General features: G+C 68.7%; 1 protein-coding gene across 1 annotated transcript in view; it reads right to left on the bottom strand.

Moving 5' to 3' along the window:
- VPS36 (vacuolar protein sorting 36 homolog) overlaps positions 1-17,500 on the bottom strand; it is a 40,379-nt gene that overhangs the window by 15,163 nt on the left and 7,716 nt on the right. The window contains 6 exon segments of the mRNA XM_078883828.1: positions 2,592-2,669; positions 3,065-3,097; positions 5,340-5,462; positions 14,951-15,028; positions 16,118-16,199; positions 16,201-16,245. Of these exon segments, the coding sequence (XP_078739954.1) occupies positions 2,592-2,669; positions 3,065-3,097; positions 5,340-5,462; positions 14,951-15,028; positions 16,118-16,199; positions 16,201-16,245 (439 nt within the window).

The following is a 17,500-nucleotide window of genomic DNA, read 5'->3' as shown; positions in this document are numbered from 1 at the left end:
CACAGCGGAGGGTGAGGGGGTGGGCGGGGCACCGCGGTCGACGAACCGCCAAGGGTGGGGGGGGGGTGAGGGGGCGGGGCACCACCGTCGACCAATCACAGCGGAGGGTGAGGGGGTGGGCGGGGCACCGCGGTCGACCAACCGCCAAGGGGGGGGGGGGGGGGTGAGGGGGCGGGCACCACCGTCGACCAATCACAGCGGAGGGTGAGGGGGTGGGCGGGGCACCGCGGTCGTCCAACCGCCAAGGGGGGGGGGGGGGGTGAGGGGGCGGGGCACCACCGTCGACCAATCACAGCGGAGGGTGAGGGGGGTGGGCGGGGCACCGCGGTCGTCCAACCGCCAAGGGGGGGGGGGGGTGAGGGGGGCGGGGCACCACGGTCGACCAATCACAGCGGACAGCGGAGGAGGATGAGGAGGCGGGCACAGCGGTCGACCAACTGCCACGGAGGGTGAGGGGGGGCGGGGCACCGCGGTCGACCAATCGCTGTGGAGGTGGAGGGTGAGAGGGGGCGGGGCATCGCGGTCGACCAATCACAGCGGAGGGAGGGGGGGGCGGGGCACCGCGGTCGACCAATCGTGGCGGAGGAGGGGGGGGGGCAGCAGGGTGGAGGTGGGGGGGGCAGCAGGGTGGGGGGGGGCAGCAGGGTGGGGGTGGGGGGGGCACCAGGGAGAGGTGGGGGGGCAGCAGGGTGGGGGGGGCACCAGGGAGAGGTGGGGGGGGCAGCAGGGTGGGGGGGGCAGCAGGGTGGGGGTGGGGGGGGCAGCAGGGTGGGGGTGGGGGGGGCAGCAGGGTGGAGGTGGGGGGGGGCAGCAGGGTGGGGGTGGGGGGGCAGCAGGGTGGGGGTGGGGGGGGGGCAGCAGGGTGGGGGGGGCAGCAGGGTGTGGGTGGGGGGGGCAGCAGGGTGGAGGTGGGGGGGGCAGCAGGGTGGAGGTGGGGGGGGGGGCAGCAGGGTGGGGGTGGGGGGGGGCAGCAGGGTGGGGGTGGGGGGGGCACCAGGGTGGAGGTGGGGGGGGGGGCAGCAGGGTGGGGGTGGGGGGGGGCAGCAGGGTGGAGGTGGGGGGGGGGCAGCAGGGTGGGGGTGGGGGGGGGCAGCAGGGTGGAGGTGGGGGGGGACCAGGGAGAGGTGGGGGGGGCAGCAGGGTGGAGGTGGGGGGGGGCAGCAGGGTGGAGGTGGGAAGGGGCAGCAGGGTGGGGGTGGGGGGGGGCACCAGGGAGAGGTGGGGGGGGCAGCAGGGTGGAGGTGGGGGGGGGGGCAGCAGGGTGGGGGTGGGGGGGGCACCAGGGAGAGGTGGGGGGGGCAGCAGGGTGGGGGGGGCACCAGGGAGAGGTGGGGGGGCAGCAGGGTGGGGGGGGCAGCAGGGTGGGGGTGGGGGGGGGGCAGCAGGGTGGGGGTGGGGGGGGCAGCAGGGTGGGGGTGGGGGGCACCAGGGAGAGGTGGGGGGGGCAGCAGGGTGGGGGGGGGCAGCAGGGTGGGGGTGGGGGGGGCAGCAGGGTGGAGGTGGGGGGGGGCAGCAGGGTGGGGGTGGGGGGGGGCAGCAGGGTGGGGGTGGGGGGGCAGCAGGGTGGGGGGGGGCAGCAGGGTGGTGGGGTGGGGGGGGCAGCAGGGTGGAGGTGGGGGGGGGCAGCAGGGTGGGGGTGGGGGGGCAGCAGGGTGGGGGTGGGGGGGGGGCAGCAGGGTGGGGGGGCAGCAGGGTGTGGGTGGGGGGGGCAGCAGGGTGGAGGTGGGGGGGCAGCAGGGTGGAGGTGGGGGGGGGGCAGCAGGGTGGGGGGGGGCAGCAGGGTGGGGGTGGGGGGGCACCAGGGAGAGGTGGGGGGGGCAGCAGGGTGGAGGTGGGGGGGGGGGGGCAGCAGGGTGGGGGTGGGGGGGGCAGCAGGGTGGGGGTGGGGGGGGCACCAGGGAGAGGTGGGGGGGGCAGCAGGGTGGGGGTGGGGGGGGCAGCAGGGTGGAGGTGGGGGGGGGCAGCAGGGTGGGGGTGGGGGGGGGCAGCAGGGTGGAGGTGGGGGGGGACCAGGGAGAGGTGGGGGGGGGCAGCAGGGTGGAGGTGGGGGGGGCAGCAGGGTGGGGGGGGCACCAGGGAGAGGTGGGGGGGGCAGCAGGGTGGGGGGGGCAGCAGGGTGGGGGTGGGGGGGGGGCAGCAGGGTGGGGGTGGCACCAGGGAGAGGTGGGGGGGCAGCAGGGTGGGGGGGGCAGCAGGGTGGGGGTGGGGGGGGGCACCAGGGAGAGGTGGGGGGGGCAGCAGGGTGGGGGGGGCAGCAGGGTGGGGGTGGGGGGGGCACCAGGGAGAGGTGGGGGGGGCAGCAGGGTGTGGGTGGGGGGGGCACCAGGGAGAGGTGGGGGGGGCAGCAGGGGTGGGGGGGGCAGCAGGGTGGGGGTGGGGGGGGGCAGCAGGGTGGGGTGGGGGGGGGCACCAGGTGAGAGGTGGGGGGGCAGCAGGTGGGGGGGGCAGCAGGGTGGGGGTGGGGGGGGGGGCAGCAGGGTGGGGGTGGGGGGGGGGGGCAGCAGGGTGGGGGTGGGGGGGGCACCAGGGAGAGGTGGGGGGGGGCAGCAGGGTGGGGGGTGGGGGGGCAGCAGGGTGGGGGTGGCCCCCACCTCGTCCTCGGTGACGTCTCCGTGCTTGTCGCGCATGCGGCTGGCGATGGACTTGGAGAGCTCCACCATGTCCCTGGCCTGCGTGGGGGACACGCGTGTCACACGCGTGTCACACGCGGGGGACACAAGCGTGTCACAAGCGTGTGTCACAAGCGTGTCACAAGCGTGTCACACGCGTGTCACACGCGGGGGACACAAGCGTGTCACACGCGGGGGACACAAGCGTGTCACAAGCGTGTCACACGCGTGTCACAAGCCGATTCACAAGCGTGTCTCACGCGTGTCACAAGCGCGTCACACGCGTGTCTCACGCGTGTCACACGCGTGTCACACGCGTGTCACAAGCCGATTCACACGCGTGTCACAAGCGGAGGAGACACACGGACACCCAGACAACACACGGGGGAGACACGCCGAGGAGGAGACGCGGGGGAGGAGACACGGGGGAGGAGACGCGCGGAGGAGGAACTCACCTTCTCCATCAGCTTGCCAAGATCTTCAAAAGCCTGCGGAGTGACAAACACTGATGGTGAGCAGGGTGATGATGGTGACCATGGTGACGATGGTGACCATGGTGACGATGGTGACCATGGTGACCATGGTGATGATGGTAACCATGGTGACCATGGTGATGATGGTGACCATGGTGACCATGGTGATGATGGTGACCATGGTGACCATGGTGATGATGGTGACCATGGTGACCATGGTGATGGTGGTGACCATGGTGACCATGGTGATGATGGTGACCATGGTGACCATGGTGATGATGGTGACCATGGTGACGATGGTGATGATGGTGACCATGGTGACCATGGTGACGATGGTGACCATGGTGACCATGGTGATGATGGTGACCATGGTGACGATGGTGACCATGGTGACCATGGTGATGATGGTGACCATGGTGACCATGGTGATGATGGTGACCATGGTGACCATGGTGATGGTGGTGACCATGGTGACCATGGTGATGATGGTGACCATGGTGACCATGGTGACGATGGTGACCATGGTGACCATGGTGATGATGGTGACCATGGTGACCATGGTGATGATGGTGACCATGGTGACCATGGTGATGATGGTGACAATGGTGACCATGGTGACGATGGTGACCATGGTGACCATGGTGATGATGGTGACCATGGTGACCATGGTGATGATGGTGACCATGGTGACCATGGTGATGATGGTGACCATGGTGATGGTGATGGTGGTGACGATGATGATGGTGGTGGTGACGATGATGATGGTGACGATGATGGTGACGATGATGACGATGATGGTGACGGTGATGATGGTGAGGTGGTGGTGGTGAGGAGTGGTGGTGAGCGAGTGGTGGTGAGGTGGTGATGGTGGTGGTGGTGGTGAGGAGTGGGTGGTGAGCGAGTGGTGGTGAGGTGGTGATGGTGGTGGTGGTGGTGAGGAGTGGGTGGTGGTGAGCGAGTGGTGGTGAGGAGCAGGTGGTGGTGACGATGATGATGGTGGTGGTGACGATGATTATGGTGGTGGTGACGATGACGATGATGGTGACGATGGTGACGATGGTGACGATGATGGTGATGATGGTGACGATGATGGTGACGATGATGGTGATGGTGATGATGGTGGAGGTGGTGGTGGTGAGCGAGTGGTGGTGAGGTGGTGGTGAGGTGGTGGTGGTGAGGAGTGGTGGTGAGCGAGTGGTGGTGAGGTGGTGATGGTGGTGGTGGTGGTGAGGAGTGGGTGGTGAGCGAGTGGTGGTGAGGTGGTGATGGTGGTGGTGGTGGTGAGGAGTGGGTGGTGGTGAGCGAGTGGTGATGAGGAGCAGGTGGTGGTGACGATGATGATGGTGGTGGTGACGATGATGATGGTGGTGGTGATGATGACGATGACGGTGACGATGGTGACGATGGTGACAATGATGGTGACGATGATGGTGACGATGATGGTGACGATGATGGTGATGGTGATGATGGTGGAGGTGGTGGTGTGGTGAGCGAGTGGTGGTGAGGTGGTGGTGGTGAGGTGGAGGTGGTGATAGTGAGGTGGTGGTGGTGATGGAGGTGGTGAGGTGGAGGTGTTGGTGAGCGGGTGGTGAGCGAGTGGTGGTGAGGTGGTGGTGGTGAGGTGGAGGTGGTGATAGTGAGGTGGTGGTGGTGGTGATGGAGGTGGTGAGGTGGAGGTGGTGATAGTGAGGTGGTGGTGGTGGTGATGGAGGTGGTGAGGTGGAGGTGGTGGTGGTGAGGTGGAGGTGGTGATGGAGGTGGTGAGGTGGAGGTGGTGGTGGTGAGCGAGTGGTGGTGAGGTGGTGGTGGTGAGGTGGTGGTGGTGATAGTGAGGTGGTGGTGGTGATGGAGGTGGTGAGGTGGAGGTGGTGGTGGTGAGGTGGTGGTGGTGAGGTGGTGGTGGTGAGGTGGAGGTGGTGATAGTGAGGTGGTGGTGGTGAGCGAGTGGTGAGCGGGTGGTGAGCGAGTGGTGGTGAGGTGGAGGTGGTGGTGGTGAGCGAGTGGTGGTGAGGTGGTGGTGAGGTGGCGGTGGTGATGGAGGTGGTGAGGTGGTGGTGGTGATGGAGGTGGTGAGGTGGTGGTGAGCGAGTGGTGAGCGGGTGGTGAGCGAGTGGTGGTGAGGTGGAGGTGGTGGTGGTGAGCGAGTGGTGGTGAGGTGGTGGTGAGGTGGAGGTGGTGATGGAGGTGGTGAGGTGGTGGTGGTGATGGAGGTGGTGAGGTGGAGGTGGTGGTAGTGAGCGGGTGGTGAGCAGCTCACCTCTGAGATGTGCTTATCCGTCTCTTTGCGCTTCTCCTCCAGCCTGCGCTCAATGCCCACGATGCCAGCGCCCCTCACCCCCCTCACCCCCCTCACCACCCCCCCCCGCTGCTGCTGCTGCTGCTGCTCACCACGGGGGGAGGGGCACGGGGGGGGAGGGGCACGGGGGGGGAGGGGCGTGGGGGGGAGGGGCGTGGGGGGGAGGGGCGTGGGGGGGAGGGGCGTGGAGGTGGGAGGGGCGTGGGGGGGAGGGGCGTGGGGGGGAGGGGCGTGGGGTGGGAGGGGCGTGGGGGTGGGAGGGGGTGGGAGGGGCGTGGGGGGGAGGGGCGTGGGGGGGAGGGGCGTGGGGGGGAGGGGCGTGGGGGGGAGGGGCGTGGAGGTGGGAGGGGCGTGGGGGGGAGGGGCGTGGGGGGGAGGGGCGTGGGGTGGGAGGGGCGTGGGGGTGGGAGGGGGTGGGAGGGGCGTGGGGGGGAGGGGCGTGGGGGGGAGGGGCGTGGGGGGGAGGGGCGTGGGGGGGGAGGGGCGTGGAGGTGGGAGGGGCGTGGGGGGGAGGGGCGTGGGGGGGAGGGGCGTGGGGTGGGAGGGGCGTGGGGGTGGGAGGGGGTGGGAGGGGCGTGGGGGGGAGGGGCGTGGGGGGGAGGGGCGTGGGGGGGAGGGGCGTGGGGGGGAGGGGCGTGGGGGGGAGGGGCGTGGGGGTGGGAGGGGCGTGGGGGGGAGGGGCGTGGGGGGGAGGGGCGTGGGGGGGAGGGGCGTGGGGGTGGGAGGGGCGTGGGGGGGAGGGGCGTGGGGGGGAGGGGCGTGGGGGGGAGGGGCGTGGGGGTGGGAGGGGCGTGGGGGGGAGGGGCGTGGGGGGGAGGGGCGTGGGGGGGAGGGGCGTGGGGTGGGAGGTTAGTGGGGGTGGGAGGGGTGGGAGGGGCAAGGGGTGGGGGTGGGAGGGGCGTGGGAAGGAGGGGCGTGGGGGTGGGAGGGGCGTGGGGGGGAGGGGCGTGGGGGGGAGGGGCGTGGGGTGGGAGGGGAGTGGGGGTGGGAGGGGGTGGGAGGGGCGTGGGGGGGAGGGGCGTGGGGGGGAGGGGCGTGGGGGGGAGGGGCGTGGGGGGGAGGGGCGTGGGGGTGGGAGGGGCGTGGGGGGGAGGGGCGTGGGGGGGAGGGGCGTGGGGTGGGAGGGGAGTGGGGGTGGGAGGGGGTGGGAGGGGGGTGGGGGGGAGGGGCGTGGGGGGGAGGGGCGTGGGGGGGGAGGGGCGTGGGGGTGGGAGGGGGGTGGGGGGGAGGGGCGTGGGGGTGGGAGGGGGTGGGAGGGGCGTGGGGGGGAGGGGCGTGGGGGGGAGGGGCGTGGGGGGGAGGGGCGTGGGGGTGGGAGGGGGTGGGAGGGGCGTGGGGGGGAGGGGGGTGGGGGGGAGGGGCGTGGGGGGGAGGGGGGTGGGGGGGAGGGGCGTGGGGGTGGGAGGGGGTGGGAGGGGCGTGAGGGGGTGGGAGGGGCGTGGGGGGGAGGGGCGTGGGGGGGAGGGGGGTGGGGGGGAGGGGCGTGGGGGGGAGGGGGTGGGAGGGGCGTGGGGGTGGGAGGGGCGTGGGGGGGAGGGGCGTGGGGGGGAGGGGCGTGGGGGGGAGGGGGGTGGGGGGGAGGGGCGTGGGGGGGAGGGGGTGGGAGGGGCGTGGGGGTGGGAGGGGCGTGGGGGGGAGGGGCGTGGGGGGGAGGGGCGTGGGGGGGAGGGGGGGAGGGGCGTGGGGGGGAGGGGCGTGGGGGGGAGGGGGGTGGGGGGGAGGGGGGTGGGGGGGAGGGGCGTGGGGGGGGAGGGGCGTGGGGGGGAGGGGGGGAGGGGCGTGGGGGGGAGGGGCGTGGGAGGGGCGTGGGGGGGAGGGGCGTGGGGGGGAGGGGCGTGGGGGGGAGGGGCGTGGGAGTGGGAGGGGCGTGGGGGGGAGGGGCGTGGGGGGGAGGGGCGTAGGGGGGAGGGGGGTGGGGGGGAGGGGCGTGGGTGGGAGGGGCGTGGGGGGGAGGGGCGTGGGGGGGAGGGGCGTGGGGGGGAGGGGCGCGGGGGAGAGGGGCGTGGGGGGGAGGGGGGGTGGGGGGGAGGGGCGTGGGGGTGGGAGGGGCGTGGGTGGGAGGGGGGTGGGGGGGAGGGGCGTGGGGGGGGAGGGGCGTGGGGGTGGGAGGGGGGTGGGGGGGAGGGGCGTGGGGGGGAGGGGGGGTGGGGGGGAGGGGCGTGGGGGGGGAGGGGCGTGGGGGCGGGAGGGGCGTGGGTGGGAGGGGGGTGGGGGGGAGGGGCGTGGGGGTGGGAGGGGGGTGGGGGGGAGGGGCGTGGAGGGGAGGGGGGGTGGGGGGGAGGGGCGTGGGGGGGAGGGGCGTGGGGGGGAGGGGGGTGGGGTGGGAGGGGGGTGGGGGGGAGGGGCGTGGGGGGGAGGGGCGTGGGGGGGGAGGGGGGTGGGGGGGAGGGGCGTGGGGGGGAGGGGCGTGGGGGGGAGGGGGGTGGGGTGGGAGGGGGGTGGGGGGGGAGGGGCGTCGGGGGGAGGGGCGTGGGGGGGGAGGGGGGTGGGGGGGAGGGGCGTGGGGGGGAGGGGCGTGGGGGGGGAGGGGCGTGAGGGGGAGGGGCGTGGGGGTGGGAGGGGGGTGGGGGGGAGGGGCGTGGGGGGGAGGGGCGTGGGGGTGGGAGGGGGGTGGGGGGGAGGGGCGTGGGGGGGAGGGGCGTGGGGGGGAGGGGCGTGGGGGTGGGAGGGGGGTGGGGGGGAGGGGCGTGGGGGTGGGAGGGGGGTGGGGGGGAGGGGCGTGGGGGGGAGGGGCGTGGGGGTGGGAGGGGGGTGGGGGTGAAAGGGGGGTGGGGGGGAGGGGCGTGAGGGGGAGGGGCGTGGGGGTGGGAGGGGGGTGGGGGGGAGGGGCGTGGGGGGAGGGGCGTGGGGGTGGGAGGGGGGTGGGGGGGAGGGGCGTGGGGGTGGGAGGGGGGTGGGTGGGAGGGGCGTGGGGAGGAGGGGCGTGGGGGGGGAGGGGGGTGGGGGGGAGGGGCGTGGGGGTGGGAGGGGGGGTGGGGGGGAGGGGCGTGGGGGTGGGAGGGGCGTGGGGGGGGAGGGGCGTGGGGGGAGGGGCGTGGGGGGGAGGGGCGTGGGGGTGGGAGGGGGGTGGGTGGGAGGGGCGTGGGGGTGGGAGGGGGGTGGGGGGGGAGGGGCGTGGGGGTGGGAGGGGGGTGGGGGGGAGGGGCGTGGGGGGGAGGGGCGTGGGGGGGGGAGGGGCGTGGGGGGGGAGGGGGGTGGGGGGGGGGGGCGTGGGGGTGGGAGGGGGGTGGGGGGGAGGGGCGTGGGGGGGAGGGGCGTGGGGGGGGAGGGGCGTGGGGGGGAGGGGCGTGGGGGGGAGGGGCGTGGGGGGGAGGGGGGTGGGGTGGGAGGGGGGTGGGGGGGAGGGGCGTGAGGGGGAGGGGCGTGGGGGGGAGGGGCGTGGGGGGGGAGGGGCGTGAGGGGGAGTGGCGTGGGGGGGGAGGGGCGTGGGGGGGGGAGGGGCGTGGGTGGGAGGGGCGTGGGGGGGAGGGGCGTGGGGGGGGGGAGGGGCGTGAGGGGGAGGGGCGTGGGGGGGAGGGGCGTGGGGGGGAGGGGCGTGGGGGGGAGAAGCGTGGGGGGGGAGGGGCGTGGGGGTGGGAGGGGGGTGGGGGGGAGGGGCGTGGGGGTGGGAGGGGGGTGGGGGGGAGGGGCGTGGGGGGGGAGGGGCGTGGGGGGGAGGGGCGTGGGGTGGGAGGGGCGTGGGGGTGGGAGGGGGGTGGGGGGGGGAGGGGAGTGGGGGTGGGAGGGGCGTGGGGGTGGGAGGGGCGTGGGGGGGGGAGGGGCGTGGGGTGGGAGGGGCGTGGGGGGGGGAGGGGCGTGGGGGTGGGAGGGGGGTGGGGGGGAGGGGCGTGGGGGTGGGAGGGGCGTGGGGGTGGGAGGGGCGTGGGGGGGGAGGGGCGTGGGGGGGAGGGGCGTGGGGTGGGAGGGGCGTGGGGGGGGAGGGGCGTGGGGGGGAGGGGGGTGGGGGGGAGGGGCGTGGGGGGGAGGGGCGTGGGGTGGGAGGGGCGTGGGGGGGGGAGGGGCGTGGGGGTGGGAGGGGCGTGGGGGTGGGAGGGGCGTGGGGGGGGAGGGGCGTGGGGGGGAGGGGCGTGGGGGGGAGGGGGGTGGGGGGGAGGGGCGTGGGGTGGGAGGGGCGTGGGGGGGGAGGGGCGTGGGGGGGAGGGGCGTGGGGGGGAGGGGGGTGGGGGGGAGGGGCGTGGGGGTGGGAGGGGCGTGGGGGGGGAGGGGCGTGGGGGGGAGGGGCGTGGGGGGGGAGGGGCGTGGGGGGGAGGGGGGTGGGGGGGAGGGGCGTGGGGTGGGAGGGGCGTGGGGGGGGAGGGGAGTGGGGGTGGGAGGGGCGTGGGGGGGGGAGGGGCGTGGGGGTGGGAGGGGCGTGGGGGGGGAGGGGCGTGGGGTGGGAGGGGCGTGGGGGGGGAGGGGCGTGGGGGGGAGGGGCGTGGGGTGGGAGGGGCGTGGGGTGGGAGGGGCGTGGGGGGGGGAGGGGCGTGGGGGTGGGAGGGGCGTGGGGGTGGGAGGGGCGTGGGGGGGGAGGGGCGTGGGGGGGAGGGGCGTGGGGGGGAGGGGGGTGGGGGGGAGGGGCGTGGGGTGGGAGGGGCGTGGGGGGGGAGGGGCGTGGGGGGGAGGGGCGTGGGGGGGAGGGGGGTGGGGGGGAGGGGCGTGGGGGTGGGAGGGGCGTGGGGGGGGAGGGGCGTGGGGGGGAGGGGCGTGGGGGGGGAGGGGCGTGGGGGGGAGGGGGGTGGGGGGGAGGGGCGTGGGGTGGGAGGGGCGTGGGGGGGGGAGGGGAGTGGGGGTGGGAGGGGCGTGGGGGGGGAGGGGCGTGGGGTGGGAGGGGCGTGGGGGGGGAGGGGCGTGGGGGGGAGGGGCGTGGGGTGGGAGGGGCGTGGGGTGGGAGGGGCGTGGGGGTGGGAGGGGAGTGGGAGTGGGAGGGGGGTGGGGACGTGGGGGGGAGGGGGGTGGGGGGGGTGGGGGTGGGAGGGGTGGGAGGGGGGTGGGGGGGAGGGGGGTGGGGGGGAGGGGCGTGGGGTGGGAGGGGGGTGGGGGGGAGGGGCGTGGGGTGGGAGGGGCGTGGGGGGGGAGGGGCGTGGGGGTGGGAGGGGTGGGAGGGGTGACCACATGAGCCACGTGTCTCTCCTCGTGTGTCACTATGTGTGTGTCTGTGTGTGTGTCTGTGTGTGTGTCTGTGTGTGTGTCTCACTGTGTGTCTGTCTGTGTGTGTGTCTCACTGTGTGTGTGTCACTGTGTGTGTGTGTCTGTGTGTGTGTCTGTGTGTCTCACTGTGTCTTACTGTGTGTCTGTCTGTGTGTCTGTCTGTGTGTCTGTCTGTGTGTCTGTGTGTGTGTCTGTGTGTGTGTCTGTCTGTGTGTCACTGTGTGTGTGTCACTGTGTGTGTCTGTCTGTGTGTCTGTCTGTGTGTCTGTGTGTGTGTCTGTGTGTGTCTCACTGTGTGTATGTCTGTGTGTCTGTGTGTGTGTCTCACTGTGTGTCTGTGTGTCTGTGTGTCTCACTGTGTGTCTGTCTGTGTGTCTGTCTGTGTGTCTGTCTGTGTGTCTGTCTGTGTGTCTGTGTGTGTGTCTGTCTGTGTGTCACTGTGTGTGTGTCTCTGTGTGTGTCACTGTGTGTGTCTGTGTGTCACTGTGTGTGTCTGTGTGTCTCACTGTGTGTCTCACTGTGTGTCTGTCTGTGTGTCTGTCTGTGTGTCTGTGTGTGTGTCTGTGTGTGTGTCACTGTGTGTGTGTCTGTGTGTGTGTCACTGTGTGTGTGTCTGTGTGTGTGTCTGTGTGTGTGTCTGTGTGTGTGTCTGGACGGGCAACATTGTCGTGGGCAGTGCTGTGGGGGGAGGGCCAATGCCCATTGGCCTCTCCCCTCATGGCGTCTGTGACCACCACAGTGGCTAAACGGGGGCTCTGGACGGGTGCGAGGGGCTGGTAACCCCTCCACCTTCAATTAACCACCACTAAACTACGAAGTAAACATAAACCTGTAATTAATAAGCTTGTGCCGGAGGCCCCGGGGGGTCAGGCTTTTATGACGTCTCCTGGCCAAACCCCATTTGGCGGAGCCAGGAGATTGAATTTTAACCCTCGGGGCTCCTCCAGAAACAACGAAAAACCATTGCGGATGGCCACGTGGAATGTTCGAACGCTCACTGCGGAGGAGAGGCTGCCACTCCTCTGTCGGGAGCTGGACCGGTACCGCCTGGATCTCTGTGGCATTCAGGAGGTCCGGTGGACCGGTTCTGGCTCCTGCCACCATGAGGGGTGGACAGTCCTCTACTCGGGGCAGGAGACTGCCAAACAACAGGGTGTGGCTCTTCTTCTGAACAAAAGAATGAAGGGGGCGTGGGAGCGTGGCGGTGAGGTGTGGGAAGCTGTAAGCCCCAGGATACTTTGGGCTCGCCTTCCCATCAACCAGAGGCGAGGAGTGGTGGTCGTGGTTACTTATGCCCCCACCGAAGACGAACATCTGTGGAGGGATGCAGGCAAAGCCGATGAGTCGGACGCTTTCTATGACCTCCTGTCACAGGTGCTGGCTAAAGTGGCCACTCGGGACAGAGTCATCTTGTTGGGTGACTTCAATGCCCGAGTTGGTCATGATACTGGCACCTGGTCTGGAGTGATTGGAAGGCATGGGCCAGATCAGCTCAATAATAACGGTAGGAGGCTGCTAGATTTTTGTGCAGCCCATGGGCTTGTAATTACCAACACGCTCTTCCGGCATCGGCGCATCCACACAACATCATGGATGCATGCCGGGTCCAAGCAAGAACATCTGCTGGACTACGTAGTGACGGACCAGCGGATGCGAGCCCATGTCCTTGACACCAGGACCTACCGTGGAGCTGATCTGCCCTCTGACCATCGACTAGTCATCTGTAAGATGCGCCTGCCATTCTTCCACTCCGGTGGTGGGTGTACACCCAGGATCCCATTCCAACCAAAAGTGGCCTGGTCTAAGTTAGCTGATGAAAGTTGCAAGCGAGAATTTCATCATCGCTTGCAGCTGGGGTTGGCATCGTCCCCCACTCCACCTGATGTCGAGGGTAAATGGGCGAGGTTTAAGACTGTGACTCATGCAGCTGCAATGGCTGCTTTGGGTACGCGGTCCAGACCTCCCCGGGAACCCTGGCTGACGGAGGAGGTGTTCAGGTTAATTGAGAAAAAGCGACAGGCCCACTCTCATCGCCTACAGCATCCCACGTCAGAGAATGAGGAGGTTTACCGCAGTCTTCGCTCGGAGGTTCGGAGAGCCGTGAGGCGCTGTAAGGATGGGTGGTGGTCGCGGGTTGCTGAGGAGATGGAGTCTGCCTCAGTGGCCCGCGATCACAAATCACTATTTAACTCCATCAAAAAAGTAACCTGCAGCGCCACACCTATTACCATAATTAGAGGAAAAAACGGTGATCCAATCTCCGACCCCCAGGAACAGGTTTGCAGATTTGCTGAGCATTTCTGTGAGGTCCTGGGGGAGGGAAAATCTCTCAGCCAGGAAAACATCATGGCACAAAGTGGGGATAACCCTGCTGAGGCTGCGGTGCCTCAAATATTGGAAGAGGTCACCCCCTGTGAGTGGCTGGCTGAGGTACCGGCTGTTGAGGAGGTACTGAGGGCGATCCGGAGTCTGAGACCAGGGAAGGCACCGGGCAGAGATGATCTCCCAGGCGAAATGCTGAGGGAGGGTGGCGTTTGTGCACAGACTGCCCTATATGACATCATAACAACAGTCTGGACCACTGGACGGGTTCCGCAGGACTGGAAGGATGCCCTGGTGGTCCCCCTCTTTAAGAAGGGGGACCGTACCGACTGTAACAACTACAGGGGCATCTCACTCCTCAGTGTGCCGGGTAAGGTCCTGGCAAGGATTATTCAACATCGCCTTGCTAGGCATGCTGAGGAGAGGCTTGCGGAGCCCCAATGTGGTTTCAGGAAAGGGCGGTCCTGCACAGATGCCATATTTTCTGTCCGTCTGCTTCAGCAGAGGTGTAGGGAATTCCAAAAAGACCTACATCTCTGCTTTATTGACCTGGTCAAGGCCTATGATACCATCAGTAGGACTGGGCTCTGGGTTGTTCTTCGTGCTTTCGGAGTCCCTGACCCTCTGCTCACGATCATTAAGGACCTTCATGATGGTGAGCGGGCCCGGGTAAAACTACGTGGCCGGGAGTCGGAGCCTTTCCCTGTACACCTTGGGGTGCGACAGGGATGTCCTCTGGCTCCCACATTATTTAACATCTATTTCGACTGCGTAGTTCGTGAAGCCTTCAATAGCTGTACCGGGGGAATTTCCATTTGGTACAGATATAATGGGAGGCTGATCGACGCCCGGGTGCGATCAAGGGATGGCTCCCTATTGGTCAACCACGTTATGTATGCCGATGATTTGGTAATAGCTGCTCATTCAGAAGAGGAGTTGGAGACGCTGCTGCTGAGACTGGAGCGTGCCACTAAGAGGTGGGGCCTTACCATCAGCCCCACCAAAACTAAGCACCTGCCTGGGTATTTTGTACCATCGGACACTCCACCCCCACAACTCCCAATTGGTGATGGGGCAGTTGTGGAGAGAGTGGAGAGTTTCCCATACCTGGGCAGTGTGCTTATGACCGGCTCCAGTTTATCAGCAGAGGTCTCACTCCGAATCAGTCGAGCGGCAATATCTTTTCATCGGTTGCGTAACGCTGTGTGGAAGCTACCTGGTCTGTCGCTCCGCACGAAGCTTCAGGTCTTCTCGGCCACGGTCATTCCCTCCCTTCTCTACGCTTGCGAAACGTGGACCCCCCTAGTGGAGCATCTTCGCCGGTTGGAAACATTTAGGCTGGCCTGCCTACGATCCATCCTGGGTTTAACCAGGCTGGATTGTGTGAGGAGCTCACAAGTCCTTGAAAGATCTGGGCAAAGTCCCATCAGTGAGCTCCTCCGGCAGGCAAGGCTGCGTTGGCTGGGTCATGTAGCCCGCATGCCCAGCCACCGCATGCCTAAACAGCTTTTGTTCGGCCGGATCGAGGGGGCTAAACGGGCGCGGCACGGGCTAGAGAAGAGATGGAGTGATGTGGTACAGGAGGACGTGGAGCTGAGTGGACTTGCCGATGACTGGTACCAGCGGTGTCAAGATCGGCCTCTGTGGAGGAGGCTCGTGAAGGACGCTACTGGGCAGTTGGAGGCAGTCGCCCTCCAACAACAACGGAGGGCGGAGGAGCGACGCTCACAACAACGAGCGGAGCGACGGGTGGCTAAAGCACAGCAAGTTGGTACAGTAGGGGGCACAGGTGGTGCATCAGCCAGTCATCTCGGTCATCTCGGTCAGTCGACCCGTGGCACCTGGGTCTGCCCCGTGACCTCCTGCCAGCGGGCGTTCGACACTTCACGTGGCCTCAAGGTGCACATGGCCTGGCACAAGCGTCGTGGTGACGTCACCGCCACTTAGTGGCGAATGGCGGTTGTTGTTGTCTGTGTGTGTGTCACTGTGTGTGTGTCTGTGTGTGTGTCTGTCTGTGTGTGTGTCTGTGTGTGTGTCTGTGTGTGTGTCACTGTGTGTGTGTCTGTGTGTGTCTGTGTGTGTGTCTGTGTGTGTGTCTGTGTGTGTGTCTCCGTGTGTCTCACCTGTCCGCGTGTCTCCGTGCCTGGAGAGGGTTTCTGCCACAGCTTCTGAGCCAGAGCCTCCTGCAGCCTCCGCAAGAACTGCACTCCACACACAACATCACCACCATCACCACCATCATCACCATCATCACCATCACCACCATCACCACCATCACCACCATCACCACCACCATCATCACCTCCATCACCACCATCACCACCATCACCTCCATCACCTCCATCATCATCATCACCATCACCACAACTACCCCCACCACGTTGATGGTGGTGGTGATGGTGATGTTGATGATGTTGACGGTGTTGACGGTGGTGATGTTGATGGTGGTGGTGATGATGTTGACGGTGGTGACGGTGGTGATGTTGATGATGTTGATGATGTTGACGATGATGTTGATGATGGTGGTGATGTTGATGGTGATGGTGGTGTTGATGTTGACGATGATGTTGATGTTGACGGTGATGACGATGATGTTGATGGTGGTGGTCGTTGTGGTGGTGGTGGTCGTTGTGGTGGTGGCGGTGGTTGTGGTGGTGGCGATGGTGGTGATGATGATGACGGTAGTGATGATGATGACGGTGGTGGTGATGATGTTGACGGTGGTGACGATGGTGATGTTGATAATATTGATGATGATGAAGGCGGTGGTGGTGGTGATGCTGGTGGTGATGACGGTGATGGTGGTGGCGTTGATGATGATGGTGTTGATGATGGTGAAGGCGGTGGTGGTGATGACAGTGGTGGTGGTGGTGATGGTGATGATGTTGATGATGACGATGTTGACGATGATGTTGATGATGATGTTGATGGTGCTGGTAATATTGATGATGATGAAGGTGTTGACGGTGGTGATGGTGGTGGCGTTGATGATGATGTTGACGGTGGTGGTGGTTGTGGTGATGTTGATGATGATGTTGATGGTGGTTGTGGTGGTGGTTGTGGTGGTGGTGATGGTGGTGATGATGATGACGGTGGTGGTGATGACGGTGGTGGTGATGGTGATGACGGTGATGATGGTGACGGCGGTGGTGGTGATGTTGATGATGATGATGACGGTGGTGGTGGTGATGTTGATGATGATGTTGACGATGTTGACGTTGATGATGTTGACGATGTTGACGATGATGATGGTGATGGTGTTGATGGCGTTGCCGCCACGTCCGCCGTGCCTCAGCGTGGCCGTGCTGCCGGAAGGAGGCCCTCACGGAGTCGTGCCGCCTGCTGCCGTACGGCCCCACGGCGCCCGCCCCCCCCCTCCACTCCGCCCCCAGCCAGACGCAGCAGCAACTTGGGGCTGCTGCACCGTGCAGACAAGAGGGGGAGGGGTGGGGGGGGGTGGGGTTGGGGGGGGTGTGGGGGGGTAGGTGGGGTTGGGGGGGGGGTGTGGGGGGGGTGGGGTTGGGGGGAGGTGTGGGGGGGATGTGGGGGGTGGGGTTGGGGGGTGGGGTTGGGGTTGGGGGGGGTGGGTTGGTGTGGGGGGGGTTGGTGTGTGGGGGGTGGCAGTTGGGGGTGGGAGGGTGAGGGTTAGAAGGTGGGGTTGGGGGGGGGGTGGGGGGTTGGTGTGGGGGTGGGGTTGGGGGGGGTGGGGGGGGGTGTGGGTGGGGGGGGTGTGGGGGGGGGTGGGGGGGGGTGGGGTTGGGAGGGGTGGGTTGGGTGTGGGGGGTGGGGGGGTTGGTGTGGGGGGTGGGGTCGGGGGGGGTGGGAAGGAGGGGTAGGGAGGTGTGAGGGGTGGGGTTGGGGGGGGGGGGTGTGGGTGGGGGGGTGGGGTGGGGGGTGGTGTTGGAGGTGGGAGGGTGAGTGTTGGAAGGTGGGGTGGGGGGTGGGGGGGTGTGGGGGTGGGGTTGGGGGGGGTGGGTTGGGTGTGGGGGGTGGGGGGGGTTGGTGTGGGGGGGTGGCAGTTGGGGGTGGGAGGGTGAGGGTTAGAAGGTGGGGTTGGGGGGGGGTGGGGGGTTGGTGTGGGGGTGGGGGGTTGGTGTGGGGGGTGTGGGTGGGGGGGTGGGGTGGGGGGTGGGGGGGGGGGGAGGGTGGTGTGGGGGGGTGGGGGTGGGTGGGGGTGGGGTTGGGGGGAGTGGGGGGGGTTGGTGTGGGGGTGGGGTTGGGGGGGGGTGGGGGGTTGGTGTGGGGGTGGGGTTGGGGGGGGTGGGGGGGTGGGGGGGGGTGGGGGGGGTGTGGGGGGTGGGGGGGTGGGGGTGGGTGGGGGTGGGGTTGGGGGGGGTGGGGGGGTTGGTGTGGGGGTGGGGTTGGGGGGGGGGGTGTGGGGGGTGGGGGGATGTGGGGGGTGGGGTTGGGGTTGGTCGTGGGTTCTATCCCAGACACTAAGAGATGTTGACGACCTCGCCTGGTACGATGATAACGGTGATGATGATGATGACGGTGATGATGATGACGGTGATGATGATGATGATGACGGTGATGATGATGATGGTGATGATGATGATGATGACGGTGATGATGATGATGACGGTGATGATGATGACGGTGATGATGATGATGACGTTGATGATGATGGTGATGATGATGATGATGACGGTGATGATGATGATGACGGTGAT

Source organism: Lampetra fluviatilis, chromosome 73 (assembly GCF_964198595.1).
Source record: "Lampetra fluviatilis chromosome 73, kcLamFluv1.1, whole genome shotgun sequence".
In the NCBI taxonomy this organism is placed as follows: domain Eukaryota; kingdom Metazoa; phylum Chordata; class Hyperoartia; order Petromyzontiformes; family Petromyzontidae; genus Lampetra; species Lampetra fluviatilis.
This window is presented reverse-complemented; position numbering and strand designations above follow the sequence as displayed.